Source organism: Cylas formicarius, unplaced genomic scaffold (genome assembly GCF_029955315.1).
Source record: "Cylas formicarius isolate icCylForm1 unplaced genomic scaffold, icCylForm1.1 PGA_scaffold_6__28_contigs__length_40554024, whole genome shotgun sequence".
In the NCBI taxonomy this organism is placed as follows: Eukaryota; Metazoa; Arthropoda; class Insecta; order Coleoptera; family Brentidae; genus Cylas; species Cylas formicarius.
In genome coordinates, this window is record NW_026844347.1 from 38,710,971 (window position 1) to 38,733,145 (window position 22,175).

The window sequence follows — 22,175 nt, forward strand, 5'->3', positions numbered from 1 at the left end:
TAAGTCAAAATCTCTTACGGCTCCTTCAAAAGCACTATAAATAATAATTATAAATATACTATAAATACTATAAATAATAAATATACTATAAAATATACTATAAATAAATTGGGGCCACAGATGGCCATAGATGGGCATATTTTGGGTCTGATATTTATAGACTCAAAATTAACTGAAGATCATTATTTGCAACTCTTAGAGCACCAAATAGAACAATATATAGAAGATTTACCCCTAAATAAATCGGCGCTGATTATATGTATTTATATATATATATATATATATATATATATATATATATATATATATATATATATATATATATATATATATATATATATATAATATATATATATATATATATATATATATATATATATATATATATATATAAATATATATATATATATATATATTATATATATATATATATATATATATATATATATATATATATATATATATATATATATATATATATGATGACACGGGATATCATCCGTTCGCTCGTTGAACTCCGACTGGAATCCTGCATCCGACTGGAATCCTGTGTTCGAAGTGTTTTCGGAGCGCGAGCATTGAAGATGCCAAGTGAGATTTTGGCGAAACGTCTGCAGGATTCCAGTCGGAGTTCAACGAGCGAACGGATGATATCCCGGAATATAGTGTCATCACATTTTTCCATCGGTGAATCAATACGTGAGAATATATATATATATATATATATATATATATATATATATATATATATATATATATATATATATATATATATATATATATATATATATATATATATATATATATATATATATATATATATATATATATATATATATATATATATATATATATATATATATATATATATATATATATATATATATATATATATATATATATATATATATATATATATATATATATATATATATATATATATATATATATATATATATATATTGATATCTCTAAAGACAAAAAAGTTACAGCCAATGTTATCAGGATAAATTGAATGCACGGTACAATCATGGATTAAATTTTGTTGGTTTCGTCATGAGAAAATGGTAAATGCAGTACATAAATCATATCAATTAATTTTATAAATTTATTTATTCATTTTCCAGGTAAAAAATTGACAATGACATTTTATCATAAAGAACAAGGGTAAATATTAAACATTCAAAATAGTTATGTAACATGCTTAATAAAAGTTATAAATTTCTGTAAGATCTTTCAGAAAAAATTTTAATATATATAATGTGCCCCTGAAGAAAATCGTGATTTTCAATTTAAAATAGTCCAAATACGTTTTAGTAAGAGTAATGTATCTTTAAAATTAATGGCGCTATCATAATTTAATTAATAAATTAATAAGCATACAAACTGGTATTTTTTTTAACAAATTAAAGTATTTTTTAAAAACTGTTAGTTTTAGGTATATATTGCTATTAATAAAAAAAAATGAAGAATTTCAAAACCAATTCAAAACAAAATTTGGAAATAAAAGTTCTCGGCAATAGGTTAGGTTAGTCGAAACGAACGAAATAGTACCTCGTGACGTCGGCTGCTACGTTTATAACGGAAATTTTTCTATTCTAATTCTAATTCTAATTTCGTATTATAACGTCATTTTCTTCGAAATATTAAAAAATCGCATCGTTCCTAAACACATTTCCAGGTAACCGAATCGCCACCTGCCCCTCCTCCAACGCCGCCTCCTCCCCCACCGCCTCCCGTCCCTGGTTCGACAAACGAGCACCCGCCGCCGCCACCGCCTCCCCCGCCGCCGCCACCGCCCCTCTACTCTGGAGACGGACCCGCGCCGCCTCCGCCTCCTCCCCCTTTACCAGGAACGGCGGTTCAACCTCCACCTCCGCCGCCGCCGCCCCCCATATCGGGAGGAGGACCTCCTCCTCCGCCACCTCCCCCGGGGAGCGGTTTCGCGCCGCCTCCTCCATTTCCGGGAACGAATGGGCCGCAGCCGCCGCCTCCGCCGCCTGGTCCCGCCCCCATGCCGCCGCCTCCCGTCGGCGGCTGGACACCCCAGAAGGCGGGTAAGCGATCCCTTTTTGTCATTTGTTCCTGTTAATATGCACGAATTTTTGAGTGACATTTTTTCCACTGATTACGACGCTGAAAACGGAAAAACAATTGAATGTAGGGTTTAGTAAAAAATAAGGACAATGTACTCTTTTTAAGTGGAGCACTCTGTATACTTTTTTCTCTAACGTTCGGAATGGAAGGCCAGAGTGATCGAAAGCTGCCGTTACGCATTGTGAAATTACAAAACAACACTAGGTTGTGGTGAATTCTTAGTTAGAACCCAGTTTCCCCAGTGCGAAGCCAAAAGCAAAAGAAAGTCAGTCAGGTACTTTTTAGGATGACTTGTTTCGACTTCTGTTCGTCTCCTCAATCAGGGAGAGAACCCTGAGAGAAGGCATGGAGAGATTTTTAATCAAAGATCAGAAGTTTTCCACGAAATTTGTATTTTGATCAAGAATTCTCTGATAAATGGTGCAACTTTCGGTCTTTCAGCAAATTTCAATGAACATCGTTCTCTGCATTTGAGTCAATCTACTTGTTTTGCCAACGATAACAAAATCGAATAGCTCTTTGGCATAATTTCAGTCATAATTGCAATGTACAGATCACCGAGGTAAAACTAATTTTTATTTTTTTTTATTTAATTTTTATTATTTTATTATACTGATATAATGAGACAAAAAAATCCATAATAAATTATTAACATCGGTTATTTTCAATTTTAGGCTAATATTGCGCATCAGCTTTTTTGTTCTGTTGGCTGTTCTGGAACGTGAGAGTAAAGAACATACAGGGTGTTTCATTTAGGAAGAGTACATTTTCCTCATTTTTTTCATAAACGGTAAATTCAATTGTTTTTCTGTTTTCACCACATGTGGTGCAAAAAAGATGCTACTAGTTTGCTAATTTAACCGACCTTGTATCTGTACTTATAACGAAGTTACCAATAATGAACACTTAATTTAGATCAGCCGGTATACAGCACGTCCACGAATCAAGCAGACAAGACAAGATACGGGAAAAAATCATCCAAAAGTTTTTGCTTGCTATAAAAATAAGGTTCGCAATATGATTATTTCGCTTCTTCAGTATCGCCATAATATGAATTTCCTGCATGACATATCAAAGACCCATTGCATATGACCAAGTAAGTAGTTTTGAGGGGGTAGAGTTTTTTTTTTAATTTTTTGGAGTCAATGTGTTTCATATTTCGACAAATACGTCACAATTATGAAAGGTCAACCAAATAAAACAAAAGCAACATTTCTATTGAACATTTTGCGTTTAAAATTCAAAAACACCACGTTACTCACGGACAATTTTTATATTATTATATATAAATTCGAAGGGGACTGTTAAGGAGAAAAATTGAAAACCTTGCACATTACACATTACAAAAATAGACATTCCCATATCGACAAGTGACATCGTATGACGTTTAGGTTTTGCGTGTCCACCATCTGCTGCAAGTAAAATGTAATTAAAACTCTAGTACTGAAAAAGTTCGTCAAGACGGTTTGCCGTAATAATGCTTTTGTTTCATGGCCGCCTTATATTTTTTGGCTTAAATTTGACTTTATTTATCGTCGACGTAGTTTTTCAGAACGAAGACCTGTTGATGACGGGCAAACATATTGATAACTTATTAATGGCAACTTGCAGGCCAGAAAAAGTTGCAACGAGAAAGTTTCACTTGTTTTCAAAAGGCCTGTATTTAACAGCCTATCTCTTACGAATTTGGGACATACTGTACAAAAAAAAACAAACTGAAGGCACTGCAAACTTATTTTTAAAACAAGCAAAAACTTTTGTAAAGAATTACTTTTTAATTTGTTTGTCCTGTTGTCTACTGCTGCCCTTGGCGTGATGTACGTGGCTAACGAATCCAGGAATTTAAGTAATTTCATTTTTGAGGAACAGGGTGTTACACCTTTCGTTTATTGAACTGAGTCTTCTTATTTCATATAATTTTTGCTAATATTTAATAGTAAGCGACAACTAATGAGCAGAAAATGCATCGTAATAAACATATGCATTGAACGGAGCTACTTCCCTTCTTCACAAATTCTATAATTTTTATATATACCACAGACTTATACGAATGGAGAACATAAAACGCATCATATATATGGGAGAAAACAAAAATTGGATAGATTTATTTTTGAAAAACTCCCCAAGCTGCAACAACACAAACAACTCATAATGAAAAGAGCAAAGAATGGGACCAAAAACCTCCGAGTCGAATACAACTGGGAGAATATTATATACATTTTTACTATAACCTATAAAGGACCTGCATATGTTACGCTGCCGATTACAAACAATGTTGGCCCCAAAATTGATCCTTGAGACACACCATATTTGGGGACACTTTGAAAAACAAAGTTAGCGATTTTACGCACTTTTATGCACCGATCTTACACAAATATCTAATGGATCTGCAAGACGCTACCTAAGTAATAATTTTCGGAAACTTAAATTGCTCGTTCATAAAAATAAAACGGAAACACTTACGTTGGACGCAGCGTTTACGAGTAAATGCGGTTTCCCCGCATTTTTTTCTCACGTAAAATAATCCACAAGTTTGAAAATAAGCACCAAATCTTGGGGCATTTTGAAAAAATTTTAAATTAATTTAATTTTAATCTATATAAGCAGCAATCTCCTTAAACTGAAAAACAAAGTATATCTCTCTCTTTTTTACTATAGAATAATTCAGTAAAAAAATTCAGATTTTCACGAAATTATATATTTTCACATGACAATTGTTTCGACAACTCCGTATGTTTATCAAAGGTGATATTTACAAACTACCTGCTACTATATATACCGAAAAATGACCATAAACCCATAATTAATGTTGTTGTGAGAATTTAAGTTTAATAATGGAGAGGTATTTAAATCTAATTGATCGTTAAGCAATACAATTATTTGAATGTCTCATTTTGCTAATCTCCATGGCTTCCAATAAATTTAATTTTCTACTTTTTGTGGCTGTATGTAAAATATCAAAATTGTCGTCAAAAATGAGTCTGACTATTGTTTTTAAACGGATTTTAAAGGATCTACCTGTTTGTCCAATGCAAATTAGTTCTGAAAGCTATTTTTAAACCACATTTTGACAAATATTTTGAAAATAGCTTTCAGAATTGACAACACAATAGGAAAATTTTTAAGAAACAATAAAACGAAATGTCCAAAATCTCAAAAATCAGGTGTCTACAGATTGACAAACAAAGCAACAAAAACAAAATACAAAATTTTTCACTTTTTCTGCTCCTTAGCCACGATCGATGAATTCATTAAAAGAGAAACGGCTAATAAAAAAATAAATGAATTTATTATCTTCGATTTTTTTTGTAGACACAAAACGAGAGCCATAATTTTATCACCCTGTATCTCAGAAAGGGACGACTTTGTATATTAATTTCGATCAAATCGAATAAGTAGCGAGACTTTCCCGGATAACGTTGATTTTATTTATTTTTTGTTTATTTATGAAGTAAATTTATTTTCATCATCGCAAAAGTAAACAACGGTGTGATGGGGCAAAGTAAAAATTTAAACCATAATAATAATGTTTCACGCCTTTCGTTTTTTTTTGTCATCGTAACGCACGGTTTTTTTTTGTTTTCATGTAGGTCACTCCCAAGCACCGCCCTTTTTCGGTAAGCCGTTAAATATTGACAAGCTTGTGTGATTCGACATCGATTTGCAATGACCGTCGGGTGGTTTTTTGGGTCGCGGAACATCACGCTTTTTTTTCTTTTTGATTTTTCCGCTTTGAGCAGCAACTCCAAGTCACGATGGCTTTCGAAAATATACCGAACGCCATAAAAACTTTCCATTATCTATGGCGTTTAAAAAATGTGGCGTCCTAAAAGACAAACGAAAAAAAAACTCTCGGTTATTTTTGATAACTATTTGTTGTTTTTAAAAGAGATCCGTACACCTATTTATGAACTAGATATCTTCACTACCAACCGAGATATAGGGTGTTTTTCGATTTTCGTCACTTTTGAAAATTGACAACAGAACTCAAAATATCCTCAACTGACATTGACAGCTATATGCACGGCCTACTAATACATAAACAAAGAGTGCCTTATTTTTCCGCCTTTTTGATCACAGATTTTTTGCATTGCATTGCCATATAAAATAAAAAAGTTGTACTCATTAATCGAAAACGGAGAACTGTAGAAAACAACTGAGCACGCCACTGCATTTGCCTCAAAAATGTTCGAGTAATGTTTTATCCGTATCGAAAATTTTCATAAATGAAAAAGTTTTCAATTACCAATTTTCAAAATGGTTCAGAAATAGGTTTTTCCTGTTAAAACACTCCACTTGCGATCACCCTGTACATTCATTAGTAAATAAAAAACTGTAAATAAGATAATACAATTCTTATGAAAGTAAATCATCAAGACATAATTAACTAAATGTTGTATGTTTTTATTCAAAATCTAATTCTATTGGTATTTGGACTTCAAAACATTTTAGAATAGTTAAGTTTATACTGGTAAAGCATTTGCAATTATTCAAAATCGATAATGCCACTAATAGTATTTCTCTATTTTTGCAAATCATCTCAAAAACCTCAATCGTTATGAAAAAGAGAGAAAAAAAATTAAGGTTTAAGACCATAGGCGTACATTTATAAAATTTTATGGGGGTATATTTTGTCTCAAAGTATATCGTCTTGGATTTTGGCTGCAATTGTCGAAATGATCTGGCAATGAAACATGATAAGCGTAAAATGTAAATATTATATACTATATTATGTGTTTAATACGATTACACTAAATATATTGTCATGACATAATTGAATAATAAGTATGTTTTATTCAAAATTATCATCTAAAAATCTCTAATTGTTGTCAAAAATAAACAAGGGGATATGGGGATATACTTTGTCTCAAAGTATATCATCTTGCTTTTGGGTGGCATTTGTCGAAATGATCTGGCAATGGAACACGAAAAATGTTAAACGTAAATATTAAATATTATAATTTATTTATTTAATTATAATAAAATCACATTATTACTAATAGAAAAAACGATTACACTAAATATATCCAAATTACCAATACATAATTGAGTAAATAAATATGTTTTTATTCAAAATATAATTGTATTGGACTCTCAGTATATTATATATATATAGAGTCCTTTTTTTATTGAATGGCAATACTTAATAAGAATTAAAAGGTGTTCGGCGTAAATACTTTTGCTACGTCGTAATAAATGTTTAAAATTTGAAGTGGTTAATTTCCCGCTAAAAATGTTGACATTTTAGATATTGGTCAAATCACGAGGTCAGTTATCAAAACGTCGTGTCAGGATGTAAAACTACAACCTTCTTGTTCCGAGGAAAACATTTATTAAGTTTCCTATGTAAGAAAAACAACGAAAAATATCAAACTACGTGGAAAAGAAAATGATCGAAGTTCAAAAAAGAATGAAAAAAAAAATACTTCCATACATTTTTGCTTGCCAAGATAACAAAAATGGGACCAAGCGAAGACAATACTTCAAACTTAAGGAATATTACTTATTGAAAAAAAAATGGATTGGCAATGTTCTGTAGGAGTACAAATAAAAATTCGGAACAAGTATCGAAGCAAATCAATTCAGATGATAATTAAAAAATTTTAATGTAAAGCTAAAAATGTGTACAAAATGCCTATTGGTATGAAGGTCGTAACTTCTTTTTGGTTAAAGGTTCAAAACCAGGACGATATAGCTCGAGACACACACTTCTTTAAAGATAACTTTTAACGCCCTGTATTGTAGTAATCAGGGGTACATTTTCGAATGTCACCACACACCTAGTCACCCGCTTTGTAATTGACCGCACACCGTCCGTAAGCATTGGCAGCGCAACAGTAATCGTAACCTTGTATAATAAATATACAGCGTGTTCGGAAACTTGGAGAAAAAATTCGACGTGGGTAAAATAATGGTGGTAAGACGTGTAACAAAAAGCTTTTCAAAATTCAGTTTTTTTTTAATTTCATTTTTAACGCATATATTATATTTATTTATTCATTATATTTTATTTATTTGGAATGATATTGCATAATAGAACAGATTGCCTTGCGAAGAATCGCAAATCTTTGTTTTAAGTCGATAAGTGTCATCGTTTAGCCACAAATCGACTTTTTCGACTATTTCTGATGAAGGTAGCGAGTATGTCGACTTATTTGTGGATTCCGTTAGAGAAATAATAAATAATATAAAAACAACACCAACAACTAATAAAAAATCTTCAACTTGAAGTCTAATCTTAACACCTTTTACGGGTGTTCGATGCACTATTTCGTCAGTTAGATAATAAGATTGAGCTGGGTACGATGAAATACCCCGTTCATTAATAAACTGACTTTTTTAGAAGGTGTATTTCACTTAGCCTTAAAACACTCCATTGTTGTGCCTATATATAAGGTTGTTCGGAAAGTCATTTCGTTTTTTCCCGTCAGAGGACTTAATTACGTTTTTTCGAAACCAACTTCACACTTAAGCCGCATAACCATTATATGTCTTGAGAGCTGATATTGCAAGGCTTGTGTGTGAAAAAGTTCTATTAATTCTACGCAGTAGTTTTTGGTTGGTGCCCTTTTAAATATGGAGAGCAATAAGCAGCATTTTCGTCATATTTTACTTTTTTACTTCAGAAAAGGTAAAAATGCTGTCCAAGCGAGAAAAAAATTGACGGACGTGTATGGAGAAGGCGTGTTAACAGTACGCCAGTGCCAGAACTGGTTTGCAAAATTTCGATCCGGCAATTTTGATGTCGAAGATGCACCACGATCTGGAAGGCCGGTCGAAGCTGACAAAGATGCGATAAAGGCATTGGTTGATGCAAATCGGCGAATAACCACACGAGAGATCGGTGAGAGATTAAATTTGTCGAATTCGACTGTTTACGGAGCGAAATTTGTGTCGTCGCGTTGACGTCTCAAACGTCAAGAAAATGATCCATTTTTGAAGCGGATTATTACTGGGGACGAAAAATGGGTTGTATACAACAATGTTAAACGCAAGAGGTCATGGAGCAGAAAAGATGAACCGACTCAAAGCGTGTCAAAAGCCAACATTCACCAAAAAAAGGTGATGCTCTCCGTTTGGTGGGATGTCAAAGGAATCGTTTTTTTTTGAGCTTTTGCCGGACAATACAACGATTAATTCAGAAGTCGATTGTCATCAACTGGACAAATTGAATGATTCACTTAAAGAGAAGAGGCCCGAATTAATCAACAGGAAGGGTGCAGTGTTCCACCAGGATAATGCGAGACCTCACACAAGTTTGGTCACTCGCCAAAAACTTTTACAGCTTGAATGGGACGTACTGCAACATCCACCATATTCTCCAGATCTGGCGCCCTCCGACTACTATTTGTTCCGGTCCCTGCAACATTTTTTGGATGGCAAAACCTTTACCCCAAATGAAGATGTCAAAAACCACCTGAACCAGTTTTTTGCCAGCAAGGACCAAAACTTTTATGAGAGGGGAATTATGTTACTGCCAGAAAGATGGCAAAAGGTGTTGGACCAGAATAGCCAATATATAATTTAATAAAATATTTATTCATTATACGAAAAGTGTCTTTCATGTTCCCCAAAAAAAACGAAATGACTTTCCAAACAACCCAATACAATTACACCATTTAGTTTCTAATTAGTTCTATCGGTTTTTTCCAAAATATTCGACAAGTGTTTTTACTTGCGGCTCGATGCATTTCTAAAGAACTCAAGACTGTTGAGTTTCCTTATGTAATCAAATAGTCTCGAACCTGGATCAGAATAATAAAACATTATGTAAGTTCTTTGACTTCAAGCGAGCTTTTGATGTGTTTGATATTAATTTGTTGTTAAATAAGTTAAATAATTTCGGTATACGGTGGAACAGTTACCCCTGGATTGGGTCGTTTTTGAAAGCTCGTGACCAAAGAGTTGTGCTGAGATTAGATCCTAATCCAAAGAACTCACCAGCGGTGTCCCATAGAGAAGCATACTGGGACCTTTATTATTTATAATATTATGTTTCCTTATATGCAGATGATACTGCTGTGGCATCTAGGAGTCTGGAATATCTGACGTTCTTGGCCACCAGAGCAGTAAGTGGTGTGACTCGATATTGGGAGGGTAACGGTATTTGTTTCAACGAGACAAAGACTGAGATGATGTTGTTTGTCGCTTATGGATTTGAACAAGAGCTTATTGGTTAGAATGCAAGGATAAATCGATTAATCATGCTAACGTTGTCAAGTATTTTCTAATCTTAATTTGCAGATGCCAGTTAGCCAAAGTAGCCAACAGCTCTACTATTTTATCAATAAATCTATATAATAAGTTGCCTTTGTCCGTCAGACAGATATTGCCTGTCCTTGTATTTAAACCAAAACTAAAGCTCATTTTGAATAAGAATGTTTTTTATTCTATCGATGAATACTTTGATTGTGGTCATCCTGATCTCTCAGTGTGATATACTTTGTGTGTTTGTACTTATCTGTTTTTAAACGTTGTATGTTAGTGTTCTAATGGTTTTTTTTTTACTTGTGGACATTATCCGATACTTTTGTCAAAAGTCAATGGAAATAAACATCATCATTATTATTATTAAGTGCCTCCAAAAAAGAAGTCAATCGGATTAAGGTCTGGCGAACGAGGCGGCCAAACTAGAGGTCCGCCCCAACCTATCGGCATAAACCTCGATATAAAGCCGTCGTGCTTGATCTGCATTTTTTAAATTCCATTAAATCCTGTTAGGCAAAATCACATTTACCTGTAAAATTCGAACCGAGAATGAAAAAATCGATTTGTGGCTAAAGGATAACACTTATCGACTTAAAACAATAGTAACAATTTTTGAGGATTTGTGAATCTGCTTAACGCAATCTGTTCGGTGTTGCAATATCAGTTTAAATAAATAAAATACACTGAAAATTAAAAAAATGTTCTAGGTAAAGTGCCCTCTGGTGACTGATTCCTGAAACAGTTTTATTTTGTAACGATGGCTTTTACTAATCAGTAAAATATCAGTTTATTACGTTGAGAATGAAGCCCACGGCTTTGAAAGAAAATTTTTTAAAAATGGATTTTGGCCTGCTATCATTCGGAAAATATTATTATTATTAATATTAATATTAAATATATTATTTTAACGCGTTGAATCTTTCTTCCAAGTTTCCGAACTCAATTTCGTAACACCCCGTATAACACGTAATAACGTTATCCCACTTCTGATCTGACGCGACCGAACCCGCGGCGTTTCCGCCTGCGTCTCACCCCACATAATTTTCCTCCAAAGCGATGAAAAAAGCGCCGATAAACCCGCCGGTGCCGATGAAACCCCTATACTGGACCCGGATCTTGGTCGCTCAAGCGCCTCAGCCAGACGAAGGGCCAGCAGTGTGGTCCGAAATCGACGAGGTTCCAATAGAGACGATGCCGAAATTCACGGAGCTCTTTTCCCGCCAGGTAAAGACGATCTGGTCAGATCTAGAAGTTGGTCATCGTAAATAACCGTGGTCAGGTGATCGCGAGAGCACCGACAGTGAAAAAGCAAGAGCAAAGGCCCAAGGTGGAAGTCGTCAAGTTATTGGACGGTAAGCGATCGCAGAGCGTCGGGATCTTGGCTCAGAGCTTGAGGCAGGACTTCCAAGAGATCGAGAACGCGATTTACAATTTTGACACGTCGATCGTCAGCTTGGAGGCGCTCCAGCAGATCTACGAAGTGGTGAGTCTCGACGAGCCTCCCAGTGAGGCTGCGGCTACTACCCAAACGTGGAAAATATCGTAATGCAAATTTAAAACAAGCTGTTGCTATTCGTATAGTCTCAGAAGCTGCTTTTATACAAAGCGATTTGCTCACCAGTTTTATTTTGTCAATTATGCCTTACGCGAGAGAAAACAAATATTGTGGATTTAAAACCGCCATTTTTACTGAATTATCAAGTAAAAAAGTAGTGAAACAATTTCAAATTCTTATAGGTACCCAAAATCATTGTATGGTTCAGGAATTACAGTGCCCAAAAAAACCGCCTGGCAGAACTGCCATGGTTGCTAGTACCCAAAACCCAACTTTTTCTTGTCTATGATTAAGCACAGTTGTTCTTTAAATTCTCTTTGAATCCTTTCCTTATTTTCAGCCACTTTTTGTTTGTGTCTTTGAGATCTGACTGACCAACTTTTAACTTCCGGTTTGCAAGCCAGTAGAGTACTTTTGTTCGCTGTTAATGCACTTCGATCATACTAGGAATCGAAATAGGTTTTATCAGAATTACTGTTGTAGGTTTTCAGTTTGGCCTTCTATATGCTGTTTTCACAATCTCTCCCTCCCCCTCTCTCTCTCAGAAGCTGCTTTTATACAAAACAATCTGTTCACCAGTTTCATTTTGCCAAAGTATTATACTTTACACGAGAAGCAACAAAAATTATGGTTTTAAAACCGCCATTTTTACTGAATTATCAAGTAAAAAAGTTATTGTTATAGGTACCCAAAATTATGGTATGGTATTGACTTCAAGAACTACAGAGGGTAATTTTGGGTTCTCAAAAAAACCGCCCGCCCGAATTGCCATGGTTGCTAATACCCAAAACTCAACTTTGGCACGCTGCCTCTGATCCCATATGCAAACAGTTTATCTACCAGATGTCCTCAGCAAAATAAAAAGTTAAATATGTCAAAAACCATTAGACATAGGTATAAAACATTATATACGAAATTATGAAATAAATTTAATTAATTCAATAATATACAATATATACATTTAAAAAATGAAGTTGTGTCTACCCAAGCAACACTGATTGCCCTGTATATGCTTTTTTTTCGTACACCCTGTATATTTTGAGATAAGGTGTAGGTTACGTTATATTGGCCATCCTGTACATGACAATCGTGAGTCGGTACCGAGGCGACCTTCTCCAAGTGTTTTTTTTTCAAGAGAGCTACTCCGGAGGAATTGCTCCTCATCAACGACCACCTGGAGACCAAACCGGAGGTGCCTCTCGACAAGCCCGAACAATTCCTGCACGATCTCGCGCAGATATCCAATTTCGCCGAGAGGATCTCCTGTCTCATGTTCCAGGTGGAGTTCGAGGACGCGATCACCACAATCGATCACACCCTGACCAATTTCCGATACACTTGCGAGTTCCTGACCAATAATCGCGAACTGAAGAAGGTTTTGGCTTTGGTACGTATAACGATAACGTAACGTTACAAAATGCACACGAAAATGATCCGTATGTCTCACCATTTTTAGATGCTTAGTGTAAAGCAGGTAGAGTTCTCCAAACGATATACCGTTTTTACGACTTAATCCTCTTTGTAATCCGCAATAAATAGATTCGCAATTCCACAAATGCTGAAAGCTGACGGATTTGTGTAAGAGTTTCATCGGTGAGATTCCTCCATTATTATTAGTTCATGCAGTGGAAAATAGATTTTTACTTTAAAATGTTTATGATAAATATTAGTGAAGGAGTAAATTTGCGTCAAAATAATCACTATCGTCACTGGACTCCTCCCCCACATTAATAATAATTCTGGCGTTAGTCCACTTCTTCGATGACATGTTCGATTCATTTTTTCCATCTATGAGCAGAGGCATGCGTCTTTGGCACTAGAATACACCTGTCCATACTGCTGATGTTGTACAAGTTGCCATTTTAGAGTGTGGGTTCTTCCCTATAGTCCAGATATGGCCCCCAGCGACTATTATTTGTTTGGATATTTGAAAAAGGACTTACTTGGACGGCGGTTTAACGACGAAGTTGAGTTAAAAGAGGATGTCTTAGCAGACAAACCAAAAGAATATGTTTTTAAAGGGATTGAGTTGTTAATGAAGAGATGTAATAAGTGTATTGAAAGTAAGGGGGATTATATTGAAAAATAATTTAAAAAAATGTTAATCTACATTGTTTCTTTCATATTCAGGGCGGGAAATTTTGGGCTGCTTAACAACACAACAATTTTAATTAAGGTTGATAAAGACACGGTGTTGTCGAAACAGTTGTCATGTGAAAATATATAATTTCGTTTTTTAGTTCTTATTTATTTTGTTACGTTCAGGTGCTGACCGTGGGCAATTACATGAACGGGGGCAACGTGGTGCGGGGACAAGCCGACGGATTCGGCCTCGAGATCCTGTCCAAGCTGAAGGACGTGAAGAGCAAAGATTCGGGGGTCACTCTGCTGCATTTCCTAGTGTCGACGTACGTCAAGGGTCGGACTCCGTGGACTATGGAGCCGCCACTGCCCGTACCGGAGCCGGGCGACGTGCGCAGGGCGCAGGCGCTCGATTTCGACGAGCTGCGCAAGGAGCTGCAACGGCTGCGCACCCAGCTCGAAGGTATATATATATATATATATATATATATATATATATATATATATATATATATATATATATATATATATATATATATATATTCCTTTAAGTTCAACAACAACAAATTCATTGATGATGCTTGCATTTATGTATTTATTTATTTGCTTATGGAGGGTGTCCTCTTAAGAATTACAAAACATTTAGAAAAATTCTTAAAAGACAAAAAATATGTATAATCATGGGGAAAGATGGGTCATGGCTTGCACTAATCACATATGAAGAGCTTATCAACAGGGTCATTTTCATCCGCACCGGCACAGAAATTGCGAGCCACTTTTGGCATACGTGGACTGTAAATAACAGTATCCATAATATACACACATCATATATCGTATAAATAATAATAATAATAATAATAATAATAATAATAATAATAACAATAATAATAATAATAATAATAATAATAAATTGCCTTGGTTGTTGCATATTGTTATATACAAATATACAGTAGAGAAGAGGCGAAGTCTAGCAAAAGCTACTCCACTTAACAATAAAAAGTTATTAAAAGTAAAAATAAAAAGGATAACATTGAAAATTGTATTGTTTGAGAAGTTAAAAGTTTCAAACTGAACTATTTTTTAAAGAATTTAATTGAATGTGATTTTACTGAATCGGGTATACTATTAAAAATTACAACAGTGTTATAAGAAAATGATCTGCGGGACAAAGATAAACGATATCGTGGCAGTGAGAGTCTGTAGGGGTGCCTTAAAGCCACTGTGTGCTAATAATTTTGAAAACCGTAGACGCCAAAAAGTATTTGAAAGTACTGTTAATTTTTAGCCAGTTAAGTTCGTGGATTTTATGGGAAATCCCATCAAAATTAATTCTGCAACAGCTGTTTCGAATTTTTTGCAACCTATATTTAATAATACTATCAAGACATGGGTAATAGAGGACTAGACCACAGTTCATAATCGAAAGGACAAGTGATTAAGCTAAAAGTTTCCGTAAACTGAAATAAATGGCGCAAAACCAAATAAGACTTTTTCACCAACAAAGATACATATTCAACGAATCTAAGTTTACAATCAAATATAGCTTCAAGGTTTTTATTACAATGCACAATCTTCAAACGTTATTTGGGATACTTGTTCAATCTTAGGTTTAGGAGAAAAGAACATTAAACTGCATTTATTGCAATAAGTTGAAGATTATACCCAGAAGAATATATAAATAAGTTATGCAAATCAAAATTGAAGCAATATCAAATAGTTTAGGATCGAAGGAGTAAAATAGCTGAGCGTCGTCAGCAAATGAATGCAAATTCAAATATAGGGATGCATAAATATCAGAAATATAAATAAAGAATAATATAGGCCCAAGGACGGAACCTTGCGGTACACCTGATGAAACACGGAGAACTTCAGAACTGACATTGTAAAGGGAAACTCTCTGATATCTATCAGCTAAGTAGTTTTCGAAAAATCGAGTCGCAACATCATCGAAGCCGTTCATGGTCAAGCCGATCGTTGATATGTAAAAGCAGACTAATAGTACTAAAACCTTTACGAAATCCAGATTGACTGTTAGTGACAATATGATTGGAAATAACATAATCATAATCATTTATTACTTTCTCCAATACTTTAGATAAGGTTGGAAGAATACTGATTGTTACTTTTCGCCAATGGTGTGATCAAAACAACATCAACTGGAACAACCGTAATAGGAACTATCTAGCGGAATAGGACCTATCTGGCGAGAAATAATGTGTTCAGGACTGCTTTCCAAATGACGACAAACTCTCTTTGCTGGAGGATATGATGGAAGTATTTCAGTTGGAGTTTTTTGAGTGGCGCAGTTTTTTCCTCCGGTGATGATGTTTTAAGTGAGGTTGAATGTATGGATTTTGTGAAACCATATTAATGGAAGTGTTTTGAATGTTGGATTGGTTGATGGTTGATTTACTGTTGATATTCTTGCCGTCTGGGTAACATCAGTGGAGACAATACACTGAATGTTCATAATCTCATTGTCTTTGGAAGGTTATGGTGAAGTGTATTTTGTGATGGAACTCTTAAACCGGTTTAAGGTTTGCATTCCATAGATGAAGTAAGATCTTTTTTAATCTGACAGGATCACTTGTGTTCATGGCCATCAGATTTAGGAGGTTTAGGTTTTTTGGGGATTCTTGCGGTTTCAATTCGAATTTGATTAGCTGATGAAAATGGCAGTTTGTTTAGGATAGACTCGACATTTAAAATGATTGCGTCTCGTTGGGACCTTTCATTCATTTACATACCTTTACCACAATGTTTGGTAGTTGAGTTGGCGTTAGTTTTTCAAATTTTGAATGTAATTCTAGGTAGAAGATAAATGAAGATTTAGAGCTTTAATGTGGAAATTATTAGAGAGAAGAGAAGGTAAGGTGTTTTAATTCTGTTTTCGGTGACTCGGGCTGAGATATTTTTACGAATCTGTTAACAAGAGAGTTGATAACCGATGATTTTTGGGCCGGATGGTGATGTGACCATGCATTAAGGTATCGGTCTGTGTGCGTAGGTTTTCTGTAAACACAATGACCCAATGTTAGGTCTGATTTTCTATTGATAAGAATATCTAAGAATGGAAGGTTTTTTTTTTGTTCAAAAATTTGACCGTTATAAGAAAAATATGTTCCCGATAAGCATTTTTCAATTAAGGTGAGAAGGTTTGGTTCCAGATTCTCGGATTTTAATATATCTGAAATGATGTCGAGAGTTTCAGGAATAGGAACTTTGGTATAGAGGGATTCTACGTCGAAACTAACCAAAATATCTCGTGTATCTAATGTAATGCTTTTTAATTGTTCAGAGAAGTGAAAGGGGTTTTAATTAAGTGCTGACAATAGGTCGAAGGGGTAGTCCTGGTGTGTGAATCTTTGGGAGTCCGTAGAGACGAGGAATTTTTGAGTCGTGAGGGGTAACAGATTTTTTCACGGAGTCTGATAGAGAAGAAGCCTTAATAACGGATTTAAGGTTGCGATCCATAGATGACGTAGGATCTTTTTTAAGTTGACGATATGATCCGCCTGTAAGAATATTTATTTATCTGCTTTTAGGATTACGATGTCTGGATTGGATTTTAGAGATTTTAGGGCGATGCGTTCAGGCTTTGCAATATTTGATTTAGGAGGCTTTGATTAATTCGTTTCCATTCATACATTTGACAACACTGCATTTGCGAAACTGTAGACATATAAAATAAGTACCGTCTAGTACGTTTATAACTAATAAAGCAATTTTAAAAGTTGCCTTATGTGTTAGCCGCCCATTCCGCTTTATAAGATACATACAAAAACTTATACAGGGTGTTTTAAAACTGGAGCATCGAAAAACTGCCCGTTTCGACTAAACGGAGCCCGAACGTCGCCGTTTTAACCCTACCGAGTTTTGCCGCAGGTTGTCAAAGAAAGACGGAGAAAATAATCGCGGAATCCACCCCGGATAATTTGCAACCGTTCAAGGACAAGATGACCGTCTTCCTGGAAAAATCGAAGAGTCAGCTGGAGACGCAGTGCGACAACCTGGAGGACGCGCATCATCAGTTCGTCGTCACCATGAAGGTGTACCTGTTCAAGCCGAAAGGGGGCGCTCTGGACGCTTTCGCGCCGTCCGGTTTCTTCGAATTATGGTTACCGTTTTGCGTCGATTTCAAGGATATTTTCAAGAAGGAGCTCATCCGCATTGAGAAGGAACGGTGAGTCGTTTTTTTATAAAATGTATGATCAATCGGATAGAACAGTGACGAGGAAACTACTTAATATACTTAATATTGTTGTAAAACTAGTAAATATGATTCGTTCCAGAGGATTATTACATCGCCAGTTTCAAATGTTGAGCATTCCGATATCCTGTAATATTCAAAAGTTCGTCGGGTTAAGTGCTGGAAAAGTATTTGAAAGAATTTGGGATGGAAAACACAATATTGTGAATTTTCTTCTTGATAAAGACATTTATAATCAATTTGACGTGTTAGAAAACGAACGACCTCCTCGTACACATGAATAAACTTAATCTCAAATTGCAAGGGAAAGATCAGTTGATCACTTGATAACGGGTAGTGATACAACTATCCGAAACGTTGTGTAAGTTAAAAACAAAGACGATGGAGGTTCGACATCCTTTTAGTATTTCTAATATATGTATATGTTTATAAAACACATAAATGTTGTAACGATTAAGCATTATTCTTTGGCGCACTAGTTATTACAAATCGCCCGTCTTAAAAAAAAGTTTCCCCACCACTGGGATAGAAGAATTCTATAAAGTTATACCATAGTTGTATAATTAGGTCAGATAGCGTGCAACGTTGCCAGTGCTGGATATAATCGGGGTTACCGATGCTCCTCTGTACATGATGAGTCAATGGTAGATTAAAGTTGATTATCTCATTGGTTTCAAAGGTTTTGAAAGAATGGTAAATACGGAAGGTGTAAAGATCGATAGGATGCACAATTTAAAATTCCTTTAAAGTGTACAGGGCGGCTCAAAAGGCGTGGCGAATAAATTATACATATTTCTTCTGAAAAGTCTTACAAAAACCTACCACTATTAAGTATGTCATATACCTAATGCGATTTATCTTCTTTTTCCCTTACATAAAATGGTTTAACAACAATATACTTGGCATACACTTCCCAAAAACTGTTTTTATGCCATTTAGTTGCTATAGCAATACCATTACAGTCAAATCTTGTACTAAATTCAAGTACCTCGGAATAATGGTCGATAGTCATTCTTTGTTTTCGCAGCATCCAAGAAACGAAACGGAAAAGCACGGAAAAGTCGGAAAGGCTGACGGTGAAGGAGAGGGAGAACGGCTTAAAGGCGAAAATAAAACGGTTCAAGGCCAAACAAGCCCAGGAGGACAGCTGAAACTTTATTTCCGTTGAACGTTTATTGGCGACGCCCTGTATATACGTTGTTCCCCGTGTAGCCTAAATTTTACGCATTTCGTTTTGTATGAATAAATTATATATGAGATTACGCAATTTTTATTTTCTCTTTATGAATAAATATAAGTACAGTAACGCTGCTAACGATACGGTTTCTTTATAATTTTCTATAAGACTTCTGGAGATGACGTCATCGCCTCGTCCTTTGGCATTTATTATTTATTTTATAGTCCTGTGGTGGCAGCATATAATCCCTAGTCTTCTATGTTATGAGAAAATACCTGACAACGTTTTTTATTAATATTTCCGACACATATCCAGACAAAGTTTAGAAATTTTAACGTTTTGGATGTCAAATTTTGGTCAGAGGCGAAACTTTTGTAGGACTTGTTGCGAGTTGACTTTTAGGTTAGATATTTAAGAATTTATAAATGGTGAGCTTGTGACTAATATCAAAAGCGTTAGAAACACCCCAGCGGCACCTTCCGTCATAGATTCCTGTAATGTCATCTGTCACATATGGACCGCTGTAGCACAACAATGCCACCTCACAGTGGTTCCGTCATGAAATTCTCGCCCTAATGGGATGTTGTAAATGTGGCATTTTCGTGCATATTTCGACTTTTCCAAGACAAATACATATTTTTAAACTTTAATATAAATAAAAAAAAACGATTTAATTTTAAAAAGTACAATTTTATTAACAGCAGGAAACCTACCTTCAAAAAAAATATTGACATTATTTTAATAGAACACATAAAAGTGAAAACTAAACGAATACGGTACAATTAAGTCTAAAGAATAAATAGTTCCTCAACCCTCATTATGGCTATGCCTATGGCTAATTAGTCCCGAATTGAAATTAAATAGAATTTATAATTTTATAGTGAGTCTTGTAATAAAACTGAAAGACCCATTACAAATAATCATTTATGGCTGGTAATTTCAGAAGTAAAATTAACTATAAAAAGATCTTTTATATCATTAAAAAGAGAGGGTACGGGATTACCATTTTATAATGAATTGTCCCGTTGCTTGATTTAACTGCTATTCTAATTCTTATAAATCAAAAACAACAGGTAATAAAATAGACTTACCGCTTTTAGATAATTTTCTTAACTAAAAATAAAAAGGTCGAAATTTCTCTATCGAACAAAGTAGCTGGCAATTCGGCTAAGATTTTACGGATTTTCTCCGAATTTTTGTCTGCTTTCTTGGCTGACCAAGTATTAAAAAGTTACATCCTCGTGAAAGTGGATTTGACTATTTGATCTGCAACAAAATGAAAAAAATTAACCCTACTTTTTTTTGTGTACATTTTCTTTTATGTATTTCTTTAGTGTAAAATTCATAAAAAGAAAAGGCTGATATACAACTTTAATAAATCGAGGCCCAAAAGTGCAAGAAATAGCATAGGTAAGCAGGTGACTAAAGTTTGTTTTGTCTCTCGACGAATTGTGAAAGTTTTCGCCTTGGTATACCCAATGACATTATAGTCCCTAGATATATTATGCACTATAACAAAAACAATGATATAATTTTTTTTTAACGAAACGTTACGTTGATATTGCTATTGGAAAATACGTGCATTTAAAGCTAACCATGAAGGGATGAGAATATGGCCGTTTTTCACACATCCGGCGACATCGCATCTTACTCGGCTTTAAAGTAGAGGTTCCAAGCATTTCATCAACTTGCGAGTTATCGAGAGGTGAAGCATTTGAAAGTTTACATGTATTAACGTTTAAAAAATAAATAAAAAAGGGGCAATGGTGCGTTACAGTTTTTAATGAATATATTTAAGTAGGCTGCGGAAAAAAAATTGAAGTGTTGCGTCAAATAGTTTTTTGTTGACAAATTGAGTATAGAGCAGTCATAAAGTTTTTGACAAAAAAAAGGTTAGCACCTAAAATTATTAAAGAATGGGACAGGAGTCCCTTTAAGATGATTCAAGAACTGGTCGACCAGTGGAGGTCATAACGGAAGATATTGCGTCATCGACGTTTAAAGGTCAAGGAAATCTCAGAAATTACTAAGCTCTCTGATACAAGTGTTCGTCGAATCCTGCATGATCATTTAGGTATGCATAAGGTTAGTGCAAAATAGGTGTCGAGTGTGCGCGGTCTTTTTTGGAACTCTGTGGGTCGGAACCGAAGCCAGTGATAGAAACTATTGTGACGGAAGATGAAACTATGGTTCTCTATCGAAAAAAGTAGTAATGGAGTAGCGTCGTAAGGGTGCAGCACCTCCAAGAAAATTCAGAGTCTGCCAATCAACAAAAAAGGTGATGGCCACGACCTTTTGTGATTGTGAACGAATTCTTTTGATACATTTTAAAGAAACTAACACCACTGTCAATGGTAAACATTACGCAACATTATTACATAAATTGCGAGACTGCATACGTGTAAAACGTCGAGGAAGACTGACCAGAGGCGTGCGTCTTTTCCACGATAATGCACCTGTCCATACTGCTGGTGTTGCTCAAGCTGCCATTTTAGAGTGTGGGTTCTTTAGTCCAGATATGGTTCCCAGCGACTATTATTTGTTTGAAGTTGAATTAAAGGAGGCTGTTTTAACTCATTTTGCAGACAAACCAAAAAAATATATTTTTAAAGGGATTGAGTTGTTAATAAAGAGATGTATGAAGTGTATTGAAGTTACTCTTAACTGAAAAAAATAATAATAAAAAATTGTTACTCTACTTTGTTTCTTTCATATTCAATTTTGGCGCTGCCCTCGTACTTTTTACCATTGAATTAGGAACTAATAATAAACTATCATTCTTAGATATTCTTATCAATAGAAAATCAGACTTAACATTGGGTCATTCTAAAACCCTACGCGCACAG

At 34.9% G+C, this 22,175-nt stretch overlaps 1 protein-coding gene across 4 annotated transcripts in view; it reads left to right on the forward strand.

Moving 5' to 3' along the window:
* Positions 1 to 19,406, forward strand: part of LOC132703136 (protein cappuccino) — a 53,239-nt gene extending 33,833 nt beyond the window's left edge. For all 4 annotated transcript variants that reach the window (XM_060672226.1, XM_060672225.1, XM_060672229.1 and 1 more), the window contains exons 11-17: positions 1,682 to 2,057; positions 11,360 to 11,529; positions 11,585 to 11,788; positions 12,996 to 13,247; positions 14,126 to 14,405; positions 17,828 to 18,125; positions 19,180 to 19,406. In XM_060672226.1, the coding sequence (XP_060528209.1) occupies positions 1,682 to 2,057; positions 11,360 to 11,529; positions 11,585 to 11,788; positions 12,996 to 13,247; positions 14,126 to 14,405; positions 17,828 to 18,125; positions 19,180 to 19,303 (1,704 nt within the window). In that variant the 3' untranslated portion in view covers positions 19,304 to 19,406. The remainder of the gene's footprint in view (positions 1 to 1,681; positions 2,058 to 11,359; positions 11,530 to 11,584; positions 11,789 to 12,995; positions 13,248 to 14,125; positions 14,406 to 17,827; positions 18,126 to 19,179) is intronic.
* Positions 19,407 to 22,175: the final 2,769 nt, after the last annotated feature.